Genomic DNA, 17266 nt, shown 5'->3' with positions numbered 1-17266 from the left:
GAGTATCCCCTTTGACTCTAGGCTCAAAGCTAGAAAGAATAAACCTTGCTAGAGCCTGGTGTGCATTCCCTGGTTAATAGCAATTCCATTTGTTTCTGTAACTTGCTTCATCTCTGCCATGGTTTCATTTTCTGTTTTCTTCCTCCTATTTGGCTTGTTTGAGTTAACTATCTATTGTCAGGCAGGATAGTATCAGACAGATCAAATGAAATGCATATGACAGTTCAGAAAGATGATACAGACTGCCTGCTACTTGACTAACATTTCACGTGTTGGTGATCTTCTGATCATCCATTTTGAAAGCTTGGCTTCATTGTGGTTTCCCATCCCTCACTCTGGTGTAGGCACTTTTGCCATCAGCGGCTATCCTTAACATGCTACCAGGCTTCTAAGCCACAGTCCACTGAGGACCATCTGCTCTTTTCATGTGCCTTTATACTGATACCAAAATCATTTCCATCTGACTGGCCCATGCTTTGCGTGAATAAAAACCTTTCGGGCTGCTGCTTCTAAAGTAGATTTACCTTCAATCACCATTTATTAAATCTCCATCCATTAAAAACCATAGCTTGCAGGAGCTGTGTGCATTAAGCCTGATTATGAAGTCTGTAGGGAAGGAGGGAGGGAGACAGCAGTTTGTATCAGTGCATCGACTTGTTTTGCTACTTGCCTAGCCAGCTTGTAAGACTTGTAACAGGGTGCACAGCAGAGCAGGACTCTTGTGATTTTGAGCTTTGGTTTTGTTTTATAAAGCCATCTCTCTATTATTTTTCCTTTTTTTTTTTTTTTTTTTGATGAGTTTACTCATGTTTGGTTTCAGTAAATGATAGCTCTGGCTCTATGAAAAACATTAGTGTGTCCCTCGGTGGCAGGGTGCTAGGTCCCTTATGGAAGGTAAGGGACAGGGAATTAAAAAAGGAAGAGGAGGGAAGTATTCAGGTTCATTGAGGAGAATGAGTGGCTCCTTCAAACGCACTTCATTGAAGGGCTCGGCATCTGGATCTCAGAAGGTAAGCTTGTCATTACTGGAGTTGTCAAATAAGAGGCAAATGGCTGAAGAAATGTTCAGATCCTCTTTGTTGTGGCTGGTAACACATAAAGAAGAATGATTTTCTATGTCCTTCTGTCCTCTTGTAATTTGCAAAGGTACAAACCTGTCTCTGTGGAAGTTTTTTCTTTTACATGCTCACTGTTTAAAGGTAACTGAGATGAGAAAAGTTACCAGAAGAGAGGTTTTACTCGGATTATTGCTATTCAGATCACATCTTAATGATATTTTGTGTTGATGCTAAAGTTATATGAAAGCAATGGAAGGACTGATAACATGTTAGAGGGATTTTAAAGTGATTCGCTGTTACTCTATATCAGGAAAAGGCTATAAGAAATAGAACTGATGGATAGATTACATACATTGCAATATATGAATTGAAATGAAAATAGGAGCAGGATGAATTGAAATTCCCGGGTGATCTCTAAGTTGAGCTTCTTAGTGTCATAAACTTGCACGTAGAGGATGAGTCCTCAGTCTATGTCAAGGGATGAAATTCATTCTTATGTTTTAATGTCATTTGTCTAGTGGAGGGTGAGCTAGTTTGGAATAAACACAGACCAGCCTGAACCAGGATATTTAGGTTTCTGAACTTAACTAGAACTTTTTTTTCCTCCAACCCAGCAGCTTTCCCTTTTACACTAACCACTGCTGGGGTGTACTGCATTGTGGATGCAAAAAATTTGCTAAATAGTAAAAATAAACCTGGTAGGGCAGAAGTGTAAGAAATTGGGTTTGACATCTTGGAGAAAGGAAATCCTCTATATGCATCTAACAGAAGCTAATCAGGTATAAGAAGCATCCTAATTTGAAACCGTCTTTCTGTGTGGTGAGGAGCGTACCTTGTCCGTTGTGAATGCTAGAAAGGCCTGCAGGATCCCCTCAGCAAACAGATATTTCTGTGCTGTTATAGCTGTGGGCCTTGGTAAGTAGATTGCTAAGAATCAGGAAAGGATAATCATTATTATTTGTATTCTGGCTGTAATTAGAGGCTTCTGTTTCTTTGCTGGGCACTGCAGGGAGCATTTGGTGCATTGAATGTGGCACCCAGGTAACTGGCCTGATTGCCAGGGAGGACTGTGGAGTGAGTTGTACTGGCCTATAGTGGCTCGGGTGGGAGGCCTTCCCCCTGCCACTACAACACACTGCAAAGAAAAACTGAGAACCTCGAAACATTTACATTTGAGCTCGCTTACTGAGCTGATAAGTATAAAACTATGCATTAATGTATTTTTTGAAGCCTAACAGAACTACCATGGTCACTTACTATCCCATGCAAAACAACCTCTCTCCAAACCTTCATTTATTTCCCCAACTAATATTTGGAAAGGTGTTTTTTTAATAACTAGGATGCATGGAAGTTGGACTGGATGACCTCTGAGGTCCCTTCAGCTCTGTTATTCTATGCTTAATACTCATTTAAACCTGCTGAATTGGTAAGAAGGATCCACAACATGCACCTGCTGCTTACCAAATGTCTTTTAATCATAATAACCTTGGTGCGTTCAATGTTTTTTTTAAGTCCCTGATCTCATCTTGCTATTGCAAAGCTTACATAATTTTATTTCCTCTTAGTGACCAGCCAGGCTGAAATACCCAGATGTAAATGACTATTTCTGACCCTGCTAATCACAAGGGTTAAGCTAAATCAGTCAGGAACAGGCATAAATGCAATATGAGTATGACTTTTCCTAACATAGACGAATTTGCCTTGGAATTGCTAAAATTATCATATGCTAACAAGTAGGGCTGTGCAAAGCTTCAGTCACTGATTCAATTCGGTGGAGATTCGCCCTGATTCTGTGGCTGAATCTCCGAATCCGAATTGAATCAAGAGACCCTTTAATCTGTCTGAATTGAATCTGAACCCTCCAAATCAATTCAGAGAGATTTGGAAAGATTCAATGATTTGGACATAGACACAGCTTTAAATGTTTTTTTATATAACTCAAGGTACCAGGCAGCTCGTGAATGCTGCGATACTGGGGCAGATGGAGTGTCCCACAGGAATGCAGGAGGGTCCCCAGCACATTCGACAATGGACCCAGAAGTAGACCAGAAGTACTTCCAGTCCACTTCCGAGTCTGCTGGGGAGCATGCGGGAGACCCCTCCCCTCCACCCCCCAGCTTGGTGTCTGGTGCCACCTGGGCCCGGGGCAGCATTCAGGGTCCCCCCCCCGTGGCCAAGCCACAGTTGGGTGGCAGACCTGGAAATGGACCAGAAATACTTCCAGTCCATTTCCAGGTACACTACCAAGCATGCGGGGAGTCCCAATGCGCTCCTGTGGGATGCTCCATCCACCCCAGTATTGCAGTGTTCACAAGCTGTGCCTGGTACCTCAATGTATGTAGAAAAAACATTTAAGGCTGTGTCTATAGCCAAAACTCTGATTCTCTGAATCAGCATCGAATCTTCAGATTTTGCCGAATTGAATTGGGACAGTGATCTGAATTAATTAATCAAATCACTGTCCCCAATTTGGGCTGAATCTGAATTGAATATGGCCCATTTTGCACACCCCTACTTACAAACACTTCTAAGAGCTGCACATTCTGCTCTGTGGCTTTAGCTTTGATTTTCAGTAGTTCACTTTCTACTCATGCTTTTGATTCTTTTTAGGCTTGCTATGATTCAATTTTCATGAGAAAAATGTGATTTAGCAGTGTTTATAAAAGTATTTTCCATAATTTGTGTCATGACCAATGGGTTGGTGGTAATTCTGCTGAGCAGGCCTGTATGAGTTTTGCTGACTCTTTGAGGCACGTGGTGTGTTACCTGATCAGCATATGAGAGAGCTGGAAGAGATTATATAAGAGGGCTGAGAGGCCTGGGGTGAGGGATGATTATCTTGAAGTGGGAACTGGTGATTCCTTGTTTAGGGAAGTTGTTTTTTGTTAGTTTCTTTCTCCATCGGGCATAAGCCAGGTCTTGACACTGATCACTGATGTGGTTCCTGAGCAATTTTTTGATGGAATATAGTGCTTTTATGTAAGTTTGGAAATGACACAGTTCCCACAAGGTATCTGAAAGATACAGATTAATAATGAGCATTCCACATGCCACTGTAGGCATGTCTGGGCACAAACCATCTTTTATACCACACCTGACCTAATGGGTTCCTGGGCCAGGAACATGGCTTGTATTTGGCCTGCAATACAAATCAATAACAATAGTAATTAAAAGTGCCCAGCAGCTGTACTTAACAATTCAGAACAGATGTTGGGGAAATGCTCCAGTAGAAAGTGATTCAACTCTGTATTTCCTACAAAGGGGGCATATTCTGATATCTTTAGTTTTATAACAAAATACATTAGCCTGTACATAGTCCTTCTGAAGTTATTATCCAGCATAATCTACCTCCAAATTAAATACTCTTAAATGTATCTAAAAACTAGTAGTGCTTAAACCAAGAAATACTGGCTTTATTGTGCTGGGTGAATATAATGTGTTCAAATTTTTATACATTTTCTAAGTGGAAGTGTTCTGTCTAGATGAACATCCCAGCACCATGTGGTGGTGATATACAATGCCTGTTACCTGTACATACCATTCGCATTGACGTTGTCTAAAAATAATTGGAATGTGCTGACTTTAACCCATCTCCCATAGATCTTTTGATAAAATTCTTTTCCTGAAACACAATTCTTCATTCTTTGGATATTCTTTTCTACTTACCTCAAATGTTGAAACATTTTTTCCAGACCTGTGACTGTGCTGAGTTCTTCTGTGTGGGATCACCCAACACAAGTTTTTAAAAGGCTCAGATTTAATTTTTGTTTAATTCCTGCTTGAATGTCTTACAATTCATACCCATGTCCTGTTTTTGGAGGTAGAATGTGATGCAGGGATCACTGCCACATCTACAAAAATGTGTAAAGAAAGTACAGCCAAGGGGTTTTAACGATGTGTCTGAATCACCCAGGCTTTGAAAATTTCAACCCACCTTCTGTTTAAGGGAACAGATTTATTTTTTAAGTATACAAAATATCATCCAATCCAGTGATTTTATTTGATAAATTTGTAGAATGTGGAAATGTACACAGATGTCTTGGAGCTGCAGATTGAGGTGAATAATTTATTACATATTTGGTAAATGATTAGACAAGGCAAAATAAAATAAAGGCAGGGAGAAGGAAGAGTTCATTCCCTGGTTGGAAACATATTGCAACTACAAAGCATAGTACACAAAAACACAGGCAAAGAAAAATGTACCCAGTGATTTTAATCTCCTTTTTTACTCTTGCTATATCTGGGAGTAAGTTGCATTTTCCTTCAAGTTAATCATTATTTGGTTATAAGATTAGCCCCATAGGTTTATTAAGAATGGTTCTCTGTGACTACCTGGTACTACAGATGTATAGCATAGTTATGATTAATTAAATACTTAATTAGCTATTTGTATACACAGTTTGATAAGCATTTACTTCTGTAAATTTAAACTTCAGTTTCCCCAGAGACTCCTACTGTGGTTATTCATTTTGAGCTAACATTTGGGTCAATAATGTCAATTTAATGAAAGTTCATACACTACCATATGCTGGACAGGTTTCCTGTGCTGTGTGCTGGAAGATGATTTAAGAATAATTTTCTTTTCTCTCCCCAACAAAAATAATACAGTTGGACAGGAATATATGGTACTGAGTGCTTGAGGGTAAGTGAAGTAGACTTTGAGGGCAGGAAGGGTAGGTGGAGTCTACCCTAGCCAAGGACACAAAGGTTGGGGTGGGGGGAGCAGGGAAAGAAATTCAGTCAAACAACAGCAGGCAACAGGATGAAGGGTTTTTTTTGATTGATTCAGTATGTATTTGGTTGGATATGAAACAGGTCAAGCGCTTATAAGATTCCTTAAATCAACTGTTTCACGTCACTTCTGGCATAATCAGAATCTTCTAGTCATGACTATCAACCCAGCTAAACATCAGTGTTCTTACTGCTATGGAAAACTTTCCTAACAATGATCAGAAAGAAGAGAAAAGTGTTGTCACAAGAATGTCAGCTCCATCTGTGCTTGTGGATATGTTTTGGAGCCATAACAGCTTAATGCAGTTTTACAGTTATTCAGGGAACACAGAAGAGTTTAGAGGCAGAATTCAGAGCATCAGTGAGCTGAAGGATTCTGCCAAATGGCCAATAATCACTGACCAAGTTCCACTTTTGCATCTGAATGCTGGGCCAGCGCAAACCAATTGTAAGGGTTTTCCTTTAAAAGAGGAATGAAAGAAAAAAAAATCAGATATCCATTTTTCACAGCAGCTTTCCAATGGAGCACAAGTAAAGTGAGACTGACTTCTCTATCCAGCTGACTATTATTGCTTTCTCAAACCAGTGTTTGAGACTGACAATTGTATCAATCACTAGTGCCCTAGTGAAACAGAAGAAATCAACAGAGAAAAGAGCTATAATAGATGGAGACACTTGGAGATTAGGCTGAAGCAAGATTGTAGGTTTGATCTTTAAAAATCAAGTTCAAAGGACAAATTCTATGCATCCTACAATGGACATTTCTGAAATTCTGTGGCATTTCTTTCAGCATCTAGTATTCAAACTTCAAAGTGGAGAGGGGGCAAATGAGACACCAGCCCTGATACTGATTCAAAGGGGCACTAGAACAGCATCCCCCAGGGAGCCTGCTACCGCCACTATAACAGCCTCTGAGCGAGGAGGTAAATACTCACTTTGCCCCACCGTTCCACCCAAGGCACCCAAATTTCAAGTTATGCCTCTGCAGCCACCTTTCCCAAAATATTTCCAATTAATTCCTGATGTTTACCTTGTAAAAATGCTCAATACAAAATTTTTAAATTCTTTGGAACATGCTTAAAAAAAACCCCTGTAGTTGAAAATCTTCCTCCCTCTCTGGAAGTATTTTTGAAACCAAGCTCTTTTTTTAAGTGTACTTGGCACAGAAACATGAGAGATGTAAGTAAAAAAATAATGTAGTACTACCACAGGGATGATGATTGGCATCTCACTTGTTCACAAAAAACATCTTTTTTTAAGAACTACAAGTGAGCCGAGTTTTTCTCTAGCAAAGGATGATATTCCTAAAGTTAAATCTAAAAGCTCTTTAGTTGAGCAACATGGGCTTCTAATGGTACTAGTGACGCTGCAGACAAAGATGCTGTGAGGGAAAATTTCAGTGCCTCCTGTACAAGCAGTTACCATTCCACAGACATCTGAGAAGAGACAGCCTTCCCTCAGAATTCATGAGGAAACTACTGCTTTCACTAGAAATACATCTCCCGTGATGGTAAGAGTCCTTATGCAATTTATGTGGTAGAAGTATTGCTTGCCTGATGGTCCATCACTGAATGTGTTCACATTCCTACCAGCTATCTGATTCGCAGCTAGTTCTTCCAGGGTTTGCAACCCTACAGTAAACATAGGGTCACATCCTTTTACATCATGTCTTCCTTCGCACTGGTTTTATGCATCAGCTGCCACAGTGAAGCTCAACATGTGGTCAGGAGCTCTAGAGGTTATACTGAGTAGCTCAAAACCACTGGATAAAAAAATTCATGAGAAGCTTGAAACTTCTGGTGTCAGAAATTCAGTTTGTAAATTGTGGAATACTGCTTGTTTTCTGCTGTTCCACTGTAGCTTACCACACTGCATACATGCTCCTGCTTCAAGCATAGCTTTGATATGCATCTGTGCTCTTGGTGGGCATGCCATAGTCACCAAGCACAAATTATTCCTGCCACTGATCCATGGGTCACATACTAAAACCCGGTGCTGGATTTAGGCTAAGAAAACTGCAGCTTAGGGCCTCACATTATGAGAGGCCTCTAAACCAATCCCCAGCCATGAAAGGTCAACTGTCAGACCAGAAGTGACCATGGACCGGAAAACTGCGGTCCCACAGAGCCGGGTGGAGAGGCCACAACTCCTCCCACAGGGCCCGCAGCAGCTACGGTTGAGGTTTGGGCCCACCCCCCGGGGGTGGAGGTCTCTTTATCTGTGTTCTGGTCAGAAATTCCAGCCACGGGGGTCTGTGCAGTGGTCCACAGTTTGCTGGGCTACCGCTGCTTCTGGTCCATAGTTTGCTAGGCTGTGGCATAGAAAGGTTGGGAACCCCTATTTAGGGTCCCACCCTGTCATAATCCAGCCCTGCTAAAACCCCACTGGACCTGTTTTACAAATGCTTCTGTACGGTTCCTTGTAGCAGGGCACTGGGATGTACCTGGTCCTTGAAGAGGGTAAGCAGCCTGAGAGACTGCTTGCAGGTGGCAGAGGAGAGCTAATGAGGGACTCACCTGACAGGAAGAGGGCTCAGGTTGGAGCTATATAAGCCCAGAGCTTGCACTGCTCAGGTAGGCTCTCCCCAGCAACCAAGAAGTAAGTTGCTCCTGGCTGCAAGGCATCTGAAAGGACCGGATATTAATAAACAACCTTGGAGGTTTGGGAACAGAGGCAAGTCCCTTGGGCTAAGAAAGACTGGGTTTACAGGCAAGTGACCTTTGTTTATGTTAAACTCTAGAGGGAAGAGGTCTGCCAGAGTGTGGGGAGGATTCTTGTTTCTTTGAGTTAGCCTGGTCGTTTAGCCTTGAGCCCTGCTGGGACAGGCTTAAGGTCTGTTTGGAGAACTGGTGACCCAGGAGCCCTCAGACTGAGTCTGGGGCCTAGTGAGGAGCCCAGGAGCCTAGAAAAAAACTGAGACCCAAGCCAGAAGGTCAAAGAGCCCAGGGAAAGGTCGAGCTGGGCCAGTGGGTCCATGAGCCCAGAGTAGGCCAAGCTGAACTAGAGGGTCTGGGAGCTCAGAGGAGGGGCTGTGCATGGGACCAAGGGTCTGAGAGTGCAGAGAGAGATTGTGCAGAGGACCAGGGGGTCCAAGGGCCCAAGGGGGCCAAGTGTATAAAGAGAAAGATCAAAGAGAAAACACCCGGGAGGCTTGGGGCACAGTACAGGGTAGGTGAAGGAGCTGTGTAATTTACCCTCAAGGCTCCTGGTGCCCTTTTTTTAACAAGTGTACCCCTTCTGTCTCAACATGTCAGCTCATGTAACCCTTTATATTTTGTTCTTGTTTTTTGGGGCGGGGTGATTGAGGCCCCACAGTAAGGGAGGGAGTGGGGCAGGGGCAGGCACTGCTTAGCTGGGGCGGTGCATAGGACAGAGATATGAGCGGCTTGTTCTTGAGGGTGTGGGGAGGAGGGACGGCTCCCGCTGCTGCATGGACCCTGGGGGGGCATGGGGAGTATGTGCCCCCAGATCTGCATGGGGCAGGGTGGGGCATGGCAGACTGCCACTGCAGGGGGTGGGGGGCAGATCAAGGCCCCAGTGGTGGGAAGGGAGTGGGGCTGGGGCAGGGTCAAAGGCTGTCCAGCTGGGGTGGGATGCAGGACTGAGCCACACAGGGTGGGGGGGTTCCCACTGCTACAATACCCTGGGAGGGCATGGGGGGCAAGTACCTCCAGATCTGCATGCAGGGGCAAGCAGGCTGCCACTGTGGGCTAGAGCACTGGGCTCTTCCCAGCAGGGGCTGAGCCAGGCTATGCTCGGGGCAAGCGGTGGTGGTGCTGGGAGGGGGGTTGTGGGGTTGAGGGTGCTACAGTGAATTCTGAAGTGGCTGCAGCTCCCCCACTCACATACCCTCACTTGCATAGGCTCCTGCAGTGAGGGAGGGAGTGGGGCTAGGGTAGGCGCTGCCCAGCTGGGGCAGAGAGTAGGACAGAGCCATGAGTGGCACATCTGTGGAGCCTGGGAAGTGACAGCTCTTGCTGCTGCATGCATCCCAGGAGAGCACAGGGTGTCTCTGATCTGCATGGGACAGTGTGGAGTGGGGCAGGCTGGGCCAGGGCTGCCCTGGGCTGTTCCTGGTGGGGGGTTGGCTGGGCTGCACTCAGGGTGGGCAGTGGTGGCACTGGGAGGGGGCTACAGGAGGGGCTGCAGCCTAAAATTCACCGTAGCCCCCCCAACCCCCTCTCCCAGCACCACCTGGCCCAATACCCCTGCTGGGAGCAGCCCAGCACTGCCCTGGCCGGGGTGCATGCAGTGATGGGAGCCACCACTCCCCATTCCCCCTGAATGAGCCACTCACAGTTCTGTCCCATGCTGTGCCTCTATTGGGCAGTGTGTGACCCAGCTGTAGCTCCAGCCCCTGCCCCACTCTGTCCCTCACTGCAGGGGCCTATGGGAGCAGGGCAATGGGGGGTGGGGATGCAGCCATCCCCAAATTTGCCATAGCCTCCTCAACCCCCATTCCAGTGCTGCTGCCACCCACCCCAATCCCTGCCCAGGCCAACCCAGCCCCCCCCCCCGCCGGGCAAAGACTGGCACAGCCCTGGCCCCAGCCTGCCCAGCCCTGCATGCATATCCAGGGCCACACAGCCCTGTGCCTTCCCGGGATGTGTGCAGCAGTGGGAGCTGGTCCTCCACATAGCTAGTCCCATGCCCCATCCTGTCTGGGCAGCCCCAGCCCCTGCTGCACTCCCTCCCCCCACAACAAACTTACCAGCTGGACTCAGCTGCTCTCCATATAGCCAGGCTGCACTTCTGGCCATCTATGTGTTGTGCAAATGCATGTGGAGTTTCATGTACCCCCTATAACCATTTTAAGTACCCCTAGGGGTACACATACCCCCAGTTGACAACCACTGCCCTACAGAGATCTAGTTAGGTTGAGAGGGAGTTACCTAGCCTGAGGACTGGACTGAGTCTAGAGGGGGCTCAGGGGAGACCCAGTGGGAACTGTTTGGAATTAGGGCTTACTTTAAGGTCTGTTGGCAGCCAACCTTAATCAACATATTATACTTCAATATTTAAGAACAAGACATGGCAGTAAGGCCATTAGGGGGCAACACAACCACCCCTGTGGAAATGAACCTATCACACTCCTGTCATTGAAGGCCAGCAAGTCAGCTGTTCCAGGGTTCTGGGTGGAGACAAAAGCAAATAACTTTGAGTTCTCTGACTCTTAGCTGCCAGTAGTTTAATAGGAAGGTCCTTTAAGAATTTGCCATATGTAAGAGTTAGTTCATAAAAAAGAAAATCCATGAATTGAGCAATAAATGTAAAATGTTCAAGTATACATAGCAGCAAAATCTTGTCTTCTCTTGCTTTACAGAATGCTTATGGGCAAAGTTGGTGGTAGACTCATGGGAGTACCTGAAGAGGTTAATGCACTGTTACTTTGTAGATCTGAATTAGCTTCCTCTTGTGGGATTCCCTATCATGCAGAGCCCTATTCAGTTGCTTCAGTTGCTCACCCCTTAAACCTGCTATGCTTATAGGGCAAAAAGAAGATGTACAGTAAGAAATAATAGATAACACTTGCCTATATGTGACACAAAGGACCTTTACTTTCTTCATAAATCCATCTGTCTGCATAAGTCAAGAAGGAGAAATGTTTTGCTTGAGAAGAATACTGCATTCACAAGTATTTTATGTCTCTTATCTTGATGCAAGTTAGTTAATGATTGTTACCTCCCGTGTCTTTCTGCCAGACGCTGTACGTGCGATTTCCACTCGAGCCTGGCTCTGACTTCTTCAGGACAAATGGGCCAATCACTGGGTGATTTCAGGGTAATGCACCAGGAGCCTCGCCTGCCACGTCTTTGATTATCAGTTTATTTCAGTCGGGAGGACGATATTTTGGTCCCGCTTCCCCTGATGCTTCCCTGCGGGTCACTTCCTTCATGGCTGTTTCATGGGGCTCCGCCTCCCCTACATCCCGCCTACAGCCAACTGTGATGGAATCATTCATCGTTGAAAATTATGTTCTGGGTTCTCTCCATGCTCAAGTCTACCAGGTCTGGTGACCGTAGTGACACCACTCTTCCTTGTGGGCATCTCTAGTGACCCTCTTTCTTCGCCTATATCGCATCTGTGCTTGGCACTGCCCTGCTCTTGGGTGCCCTGTCCCTCTTCTGGGGTCGTGTTTGGTTATCTGTCAGCTGTGGCTGATCTGCCATTCTGCTGGGTCCTACCAGGCTCCAATCTTCATTGGAGGTCTCAACTGTCCATAGTGGCCAGTGCCTCTGATCGAGGCTGCCTATATAGCCCTGGGGCAACCCCTTCCTGGGGTGCCCACCAGGGCTTTCCTGGAGGAGCTTTTGAGTGCTCTCGCTCTCCCTGCTGCACTGGGGACTCCACTTCAGGTCCCCACAGTTGGAGTTTTGCCAGGCTTTTTAGCCTGGCTCCAGGCACCCGGCCAGCCAGTCAGCCCTGGCATGCCGATAAAATGGGTCCAAACTGACTCAGGAGCTGCTCCCGGCTCCCTCCAGCTTGTACGCCTTTTTTCTCTTTGAAGTGTAGCCGTGGCGGGTCTGCCTGCTGTGGTTTCACTTTCACTGGCTCCACTCCTCTAGGTGGCATCCCGCTGCCTCCCAGGTTTACCAGGTAAGTCTTTTCCACAATGATCTTGTAATTAAGTTTAAATGGAAGGACTTGCTGTTCTCCATTGCTAATTACTCATAGATTGTGTAGCAAGAAACCTTTTTGCCTGCCCCCCCTCAAATGTGAAGCTCCTCCATATGGTAAAAGCTCCTTTTGCAGTAGTTGGCCCCCTTTGGGGGATGTTTTATCTTTTCTACCTTTTCTTCCTTCCTCCCTTTTTCTTTTATTATATTATTATTATTTTGATATAAAGTATACTTGTAGTGAAAATAGAACTTGTAGATGCTTTTACAAATGTACTTTAAGTTTAAAAGTAAGTTGTACCACGTAACAATGTTAGCAAGGGCAGGAATCCTCTGTATGGAGTGGGTCCCTGAATGAATCATGGTTGATTGTGTAACACAGTAGCTAATCTGAATAGGCAAGTTAACGAGCGGCAATTAACACTTACATTCCACAGACTAAGGAGAGGAAAGAATCAATACAGAGCCAGGAGCTCCCTGAAACTTCACTGTTAAAGGTACACAAGCCCTGGTTTGAACTAATCAACACTGGAAACAGACCCTTGGGGTTGAAATACCCCCTGATCAACCACTTGCAGAGCTCTATTCATCACAGCAGTGAATCAATCAAAATTCATCAATGGACTCCCAAGACTGCATGTACCTGCGTGACCCCTGGGGCGGACAGCTGCTATCCAGCAGCTACCAAGAGGGACGTCCCTCAAGGTCAATGACCCCTGGATTGGGTCAACCTGAGAATTGGGGAGTCACCAAAGTCTGCCAGAGAGGGATAAAAGGCAGCGAAGAATGACCCACACTGGTGCCCTCTTTGACCTGAACAGCACCCTGCCTGTCCAGCCAGAAGGAACAGCCAGTTAACCCCCTTCTGAAGCAACATTGCACTGAAAGAAGCCTCAAGTGGCCATCGACAGTGGACTCCAGTGCTTGGGGATAGGTATATCTGGACACCAGTGCTTAGTGTTCATAGCTAGCTACTGTGTGTGTGTGTGTGTGTGTGTGTTTGAGGGGATCAGCACCAGGGTTTATGGTCTGACTTTTGCATCCGTCCAATAAACTAGAATTTTATGATGATCCTGTAAGTTGGTCCTTTGTAGCCAACAGTTGAACAATCGACCATAAGTATAATTACGAATAAAATACTTCAAATGTTGTCTAATTTCAAGCTCTATCTTGGCATGAAGTTGACATTAATTGTAGTATGATGTGCCACAAAGGGTGAACATTTCTGTAATTGAGGTAGGCTTTATAAACTTGGTGAGCAATTCAAATGGGTACTGTGCAATGAAATGGTGAAAATAAAGCAAGACAGAGCTATACGCTCAAATGCTGCAGTCGAGTCTCCTGGACTTGGAGACAGCTGGATGGGGAAGCCCAAGCTTTATCATTAGTTCTGTCACTGACTCTGCTGCTTGAACTTTGGCAAGTTACATTGCCACTCTGCCCATGTTTCCTGTCCCATCTTTAGTCTGTCTTGCTTATTTAAAATGTAAGCCCTTTGGGACAGAAATTTTCTCTCAGGCTACAGACATTTGGGGAGCTTAGGGGGAGGTTAGATTCCATTTAAAAAGGCCACCCAATCTAACTTAGTTTTTCCAGTCCAGGCCTTATACTTAGATCCCTAGGTAGGTCCACCTAAGTGCAGACTATAACAGAAGTTCAGGAAAATTAAATCAATCTAAAAACCCTATCTAAGCTAACTTCAACTTAGATTGGGTCCGGGGCTTCTCTTTTCCTTCTCCCCCTTCCCCCCACAACAATGGACTATTTATAGCCCTCTGACTCCTTCCCATGACACCCAGATGGAAAACTTCCTTTGCAGACCAGCCAGACTCCCCTCAACCACACCAAACTCCACAGTCCTACAAGCTACTCCTGGTGCCAGGAGCTGATGGAAATAAATTAGGGTGGGAGAAGAGGGAGGTGGAATTGGGGGAGTTGCTTGGTCGGAGGAGGGGTTGTTCATCTGGGGGTGGAGGGGCTCCAGAGGCTAAAACTTAGCCTCTGGTCTCAAGGGGAGTACAGACCCCTAATGCTGCCCACCCCCTCCTCCAATTTAATTCAGTCATGCTCCTAGAACTGATAAACACTGATAAAACCAGCCCTGGGCAGGTTTGAAAGATATGGGGAAATTTGGTGTCATCAGGGGGGCTGGGGAGGACTAAGGGGGTTTGGCAGGATCAGAGAGCCTCTCCAATCTTACAAACCACCCCCAAGTCTCCCTATAGACCCCACTAGCCCTCCCAATCCTGCCAAACCCTCCTGAACCCCACCAGCCTCCCTGCAGACCTCATTTGGCCCCCTGATCCCACCAATCTCCCCCTCCACATGTCCTGCGTTTGCTTCCCCACTAGCCTTCCAATCCTGATCTGCCTTAGATCAGGTTGCCATTTTTAACCCAATGTAACCTACCCAAATGTCTGTATATACCTTCATAGTATATGCAGTGCCTAGCTCAAAGGAGCCCCAATCTCCTTTGTTATTTCTAAACTATAACAATTACATACTACACAACAGCTAAAACAACTGGATGGTGAATCCTTTTGCACAGAAAGGCTCCTATATGTGTGAAGTACTGGCTCAGCAATATAATCCCTCTCCCTATTTTGTAGAATGATGGCATTCAGATGTACAATGGGAGCTGGGATAATAGCTTATTAAAGGGGAGGCCTTTTTGTGCTCCAGAAAATTATTTAACTTTCCTCTCATCAGATTTCATTTCTCAGTTTTCCATGTAATTTGCCTGTGATTCATGAACGCATTTGCACACACCCACACACATGCATGTGCTAGATTTCCAAGATACAAATATTTTCTGGGGTTGAGTACTCACAGCAAGATGCAGGAATGAAAAACATTTTTTCATGGGAGAAAAAATGAAAGGGGGACCAGGATTTCAGGTGGGGGGCCAGAGTTGCTGTCTACTAGGAAACAAGTGGTAAACCTAGCTCCCCCCTCCTTCCACAGTTTCTAAGGCAACGGTTCTCAACCTTTTTAGACTCAAGCCACCCGTTGAAATATACCAGCTCCTACCTTGCACTTGTTTCTTAACTATGGAAAAATAACAGAGTAATCCTTCTGTTGCAAAGAACTTAGGAAAACCAAAACAGAAAGTTTTTGACCTTGTAGATCCCTATTTGAAATCTCTGGATTTATCTTTTACACACCTAACAGTACTAATATTGTGTGGCACACTTAAGAGGATCTTGCAGTACCCCAGGGTGCCAGGGAATTGGTCGTCTAAGGGCAAGGCCACTGATTGAAGGCCATTGAACCATTTCCAGAAAGTATGTGAGTTGGACAGAAATCTCTTCCTGTTCTGAAGAAATTATTACCCAAAAATATGTGCACTGAGGTTTTGCAGTCAGAGCCACTAGCTACTTAGGGCCTTGTTACATGGTAATTTTGAGCAGCTTCTGGTGCTCTTAACACCTGGATTGTTTATACATTTGCACCTAAAATTAGTTTTAAGCACGTGAGGCAGTTCAAAGTTACGCCACTCCAGGGCAGGATTATTTCTGATACATGTTAGCAAGCTTGTGTTGCATTAAGGTGCAGACACTCTAGGATAAACCTTGGTGTAAAGACCCCGTCTGACCCCACCCTGGCTAGCCCAAATTGGGCCCACTGCCCCACCCAACACCCCAGATCCCCACTTACTTATAACTGCCTGCATGTCTGTTGTGGGAGAGCAGGTAGGGAGGGGGTTCATCTGCCTGCCCAGCTGCTACTGCCACTGCTGTTCTCTGGGTGGGCTCAGCACGCATAAGAGCAGCAGCCCAGCAGGTCTGCATCCTGCATGCCTTCTGTGCATGTGTGGTGGACTTGAGGGACAGATGAGATGCCCTCTGTGTCCTAAAGTGTCCGCCACAATACTAGAGAGACCCGATCTCTGCTTGAGGAAACTGATATACATTGGCATTTGACATCTGATATTAGGCTATTTAGGATAAGATAATTCTACATCCATAGCATTGCTTAACTGCACCATAAACGGTTGCAGAACTTCCCACACTTTGGATGGAATGACGACAATATTTGTAATCTTGTAATACCCATGTTCAGTCCCGAGATGCAACAAAAACCCAACTAATTCTGAAAAGAATAAGCAAGACTACTTCCTGCTCTCATTTATATTAATCCCTGATGTCAGTGTGAGATGTGCATGTTCATATAAGAGTAAGTTTAGGCCCACATCAAATGGATGAAGGAACAGTTCATGATTGTACTTTCTCAGGATCATCTTTATCTGTGAATGTGGCTCAGAATAGTATACATAAAAGTAAAACAGAAAGAGATATTGGTACAATCCCCTGAGGGGAAAACAAGGAGGAAGGCCCAGTTTAGTCTACAAGGCAGTGAGCTATGACTGCAAATATTTAATGCATACACAACCAGAAATGGGAGCACAGACGTGGGGTACCCAAAAGTAGGCATCAGCATGTATAACTAGCTAATGAAGAAACTTCAGAAATGCACTTTGCCTGGATATATAATGTATACAGTAGCAAAGAGACAGAATAGTAAAATATGCAGAGGAAACTAAGACTATTACAATATATTGCTTCTCACTAGAAAAACTAATGTTAACTGGATTGATTTTGCTTCAGAAGTTCAGCATAGTTTCGCTCAAAAATGGACCTGAATTTGTTGTGGAAGCCATGAGGAAGCCAGTAGAAATGACTTAAAACATGGAAATAACATGGCCAGTGCAGCCACGGTTCATTTTAATGATCGCTACCAATCTGAACTGAAGCTACAGAGATGCCGTGGACCAGGAGGTAAAACGTCACAGAAGATGAGGCAAGAGAAAATCTGGGGACTTGAACAAAAGTTTTAACCATATGGACAGGGGAAAGAATG

At 45.2% G+C, this 17266-nt stretch overlaps 1 protein-coding gene across 1 annotated transcript in view; it reads left to right on the top strand.

Annotated features, from left to right (window-relative positions):
- Positions 1-691: 691 nt before the first annotated feature.
- TRPM1 (transient receptor potential cation channel subfamily M member 1) overlaps positions 692-17266 on the top strand; it is a 139006-nt gene continuing 122431 nt past the window's right edge. Inside the window, exon 1 of the mRNA XM_019504352.1 lies at positions 692-1010. Within this exon, the coding sequence (XP_019359897.1) occupies positions 888-1010 (123 nt within the window). The 5' untranslated portion in view covers positions 692-887. The remainder of the gene's footprint in view (positions 1011-17266) is intronic.

Source organism: Gavialis gangeticus, unplaced genomic scaffold, assembly GCF_001723915.1.
Source record: "Gavialis gangeticus isolate Ggan-Ray unplaced genomic scaffold, GavGan_comp1, whole genome shotgun sequence".
NCBI classification, from domain to species: domain Eukaryota; kingdom Metazoa; phylum Chordata; order Crocodylia; family Gavialidae; genus Gavialis; species Gavialis gangeticus.
Note: the sequence above shows the minus strand (reverse complement) of the source record. Positions and strands in the feature narration are given on the sequence as shown.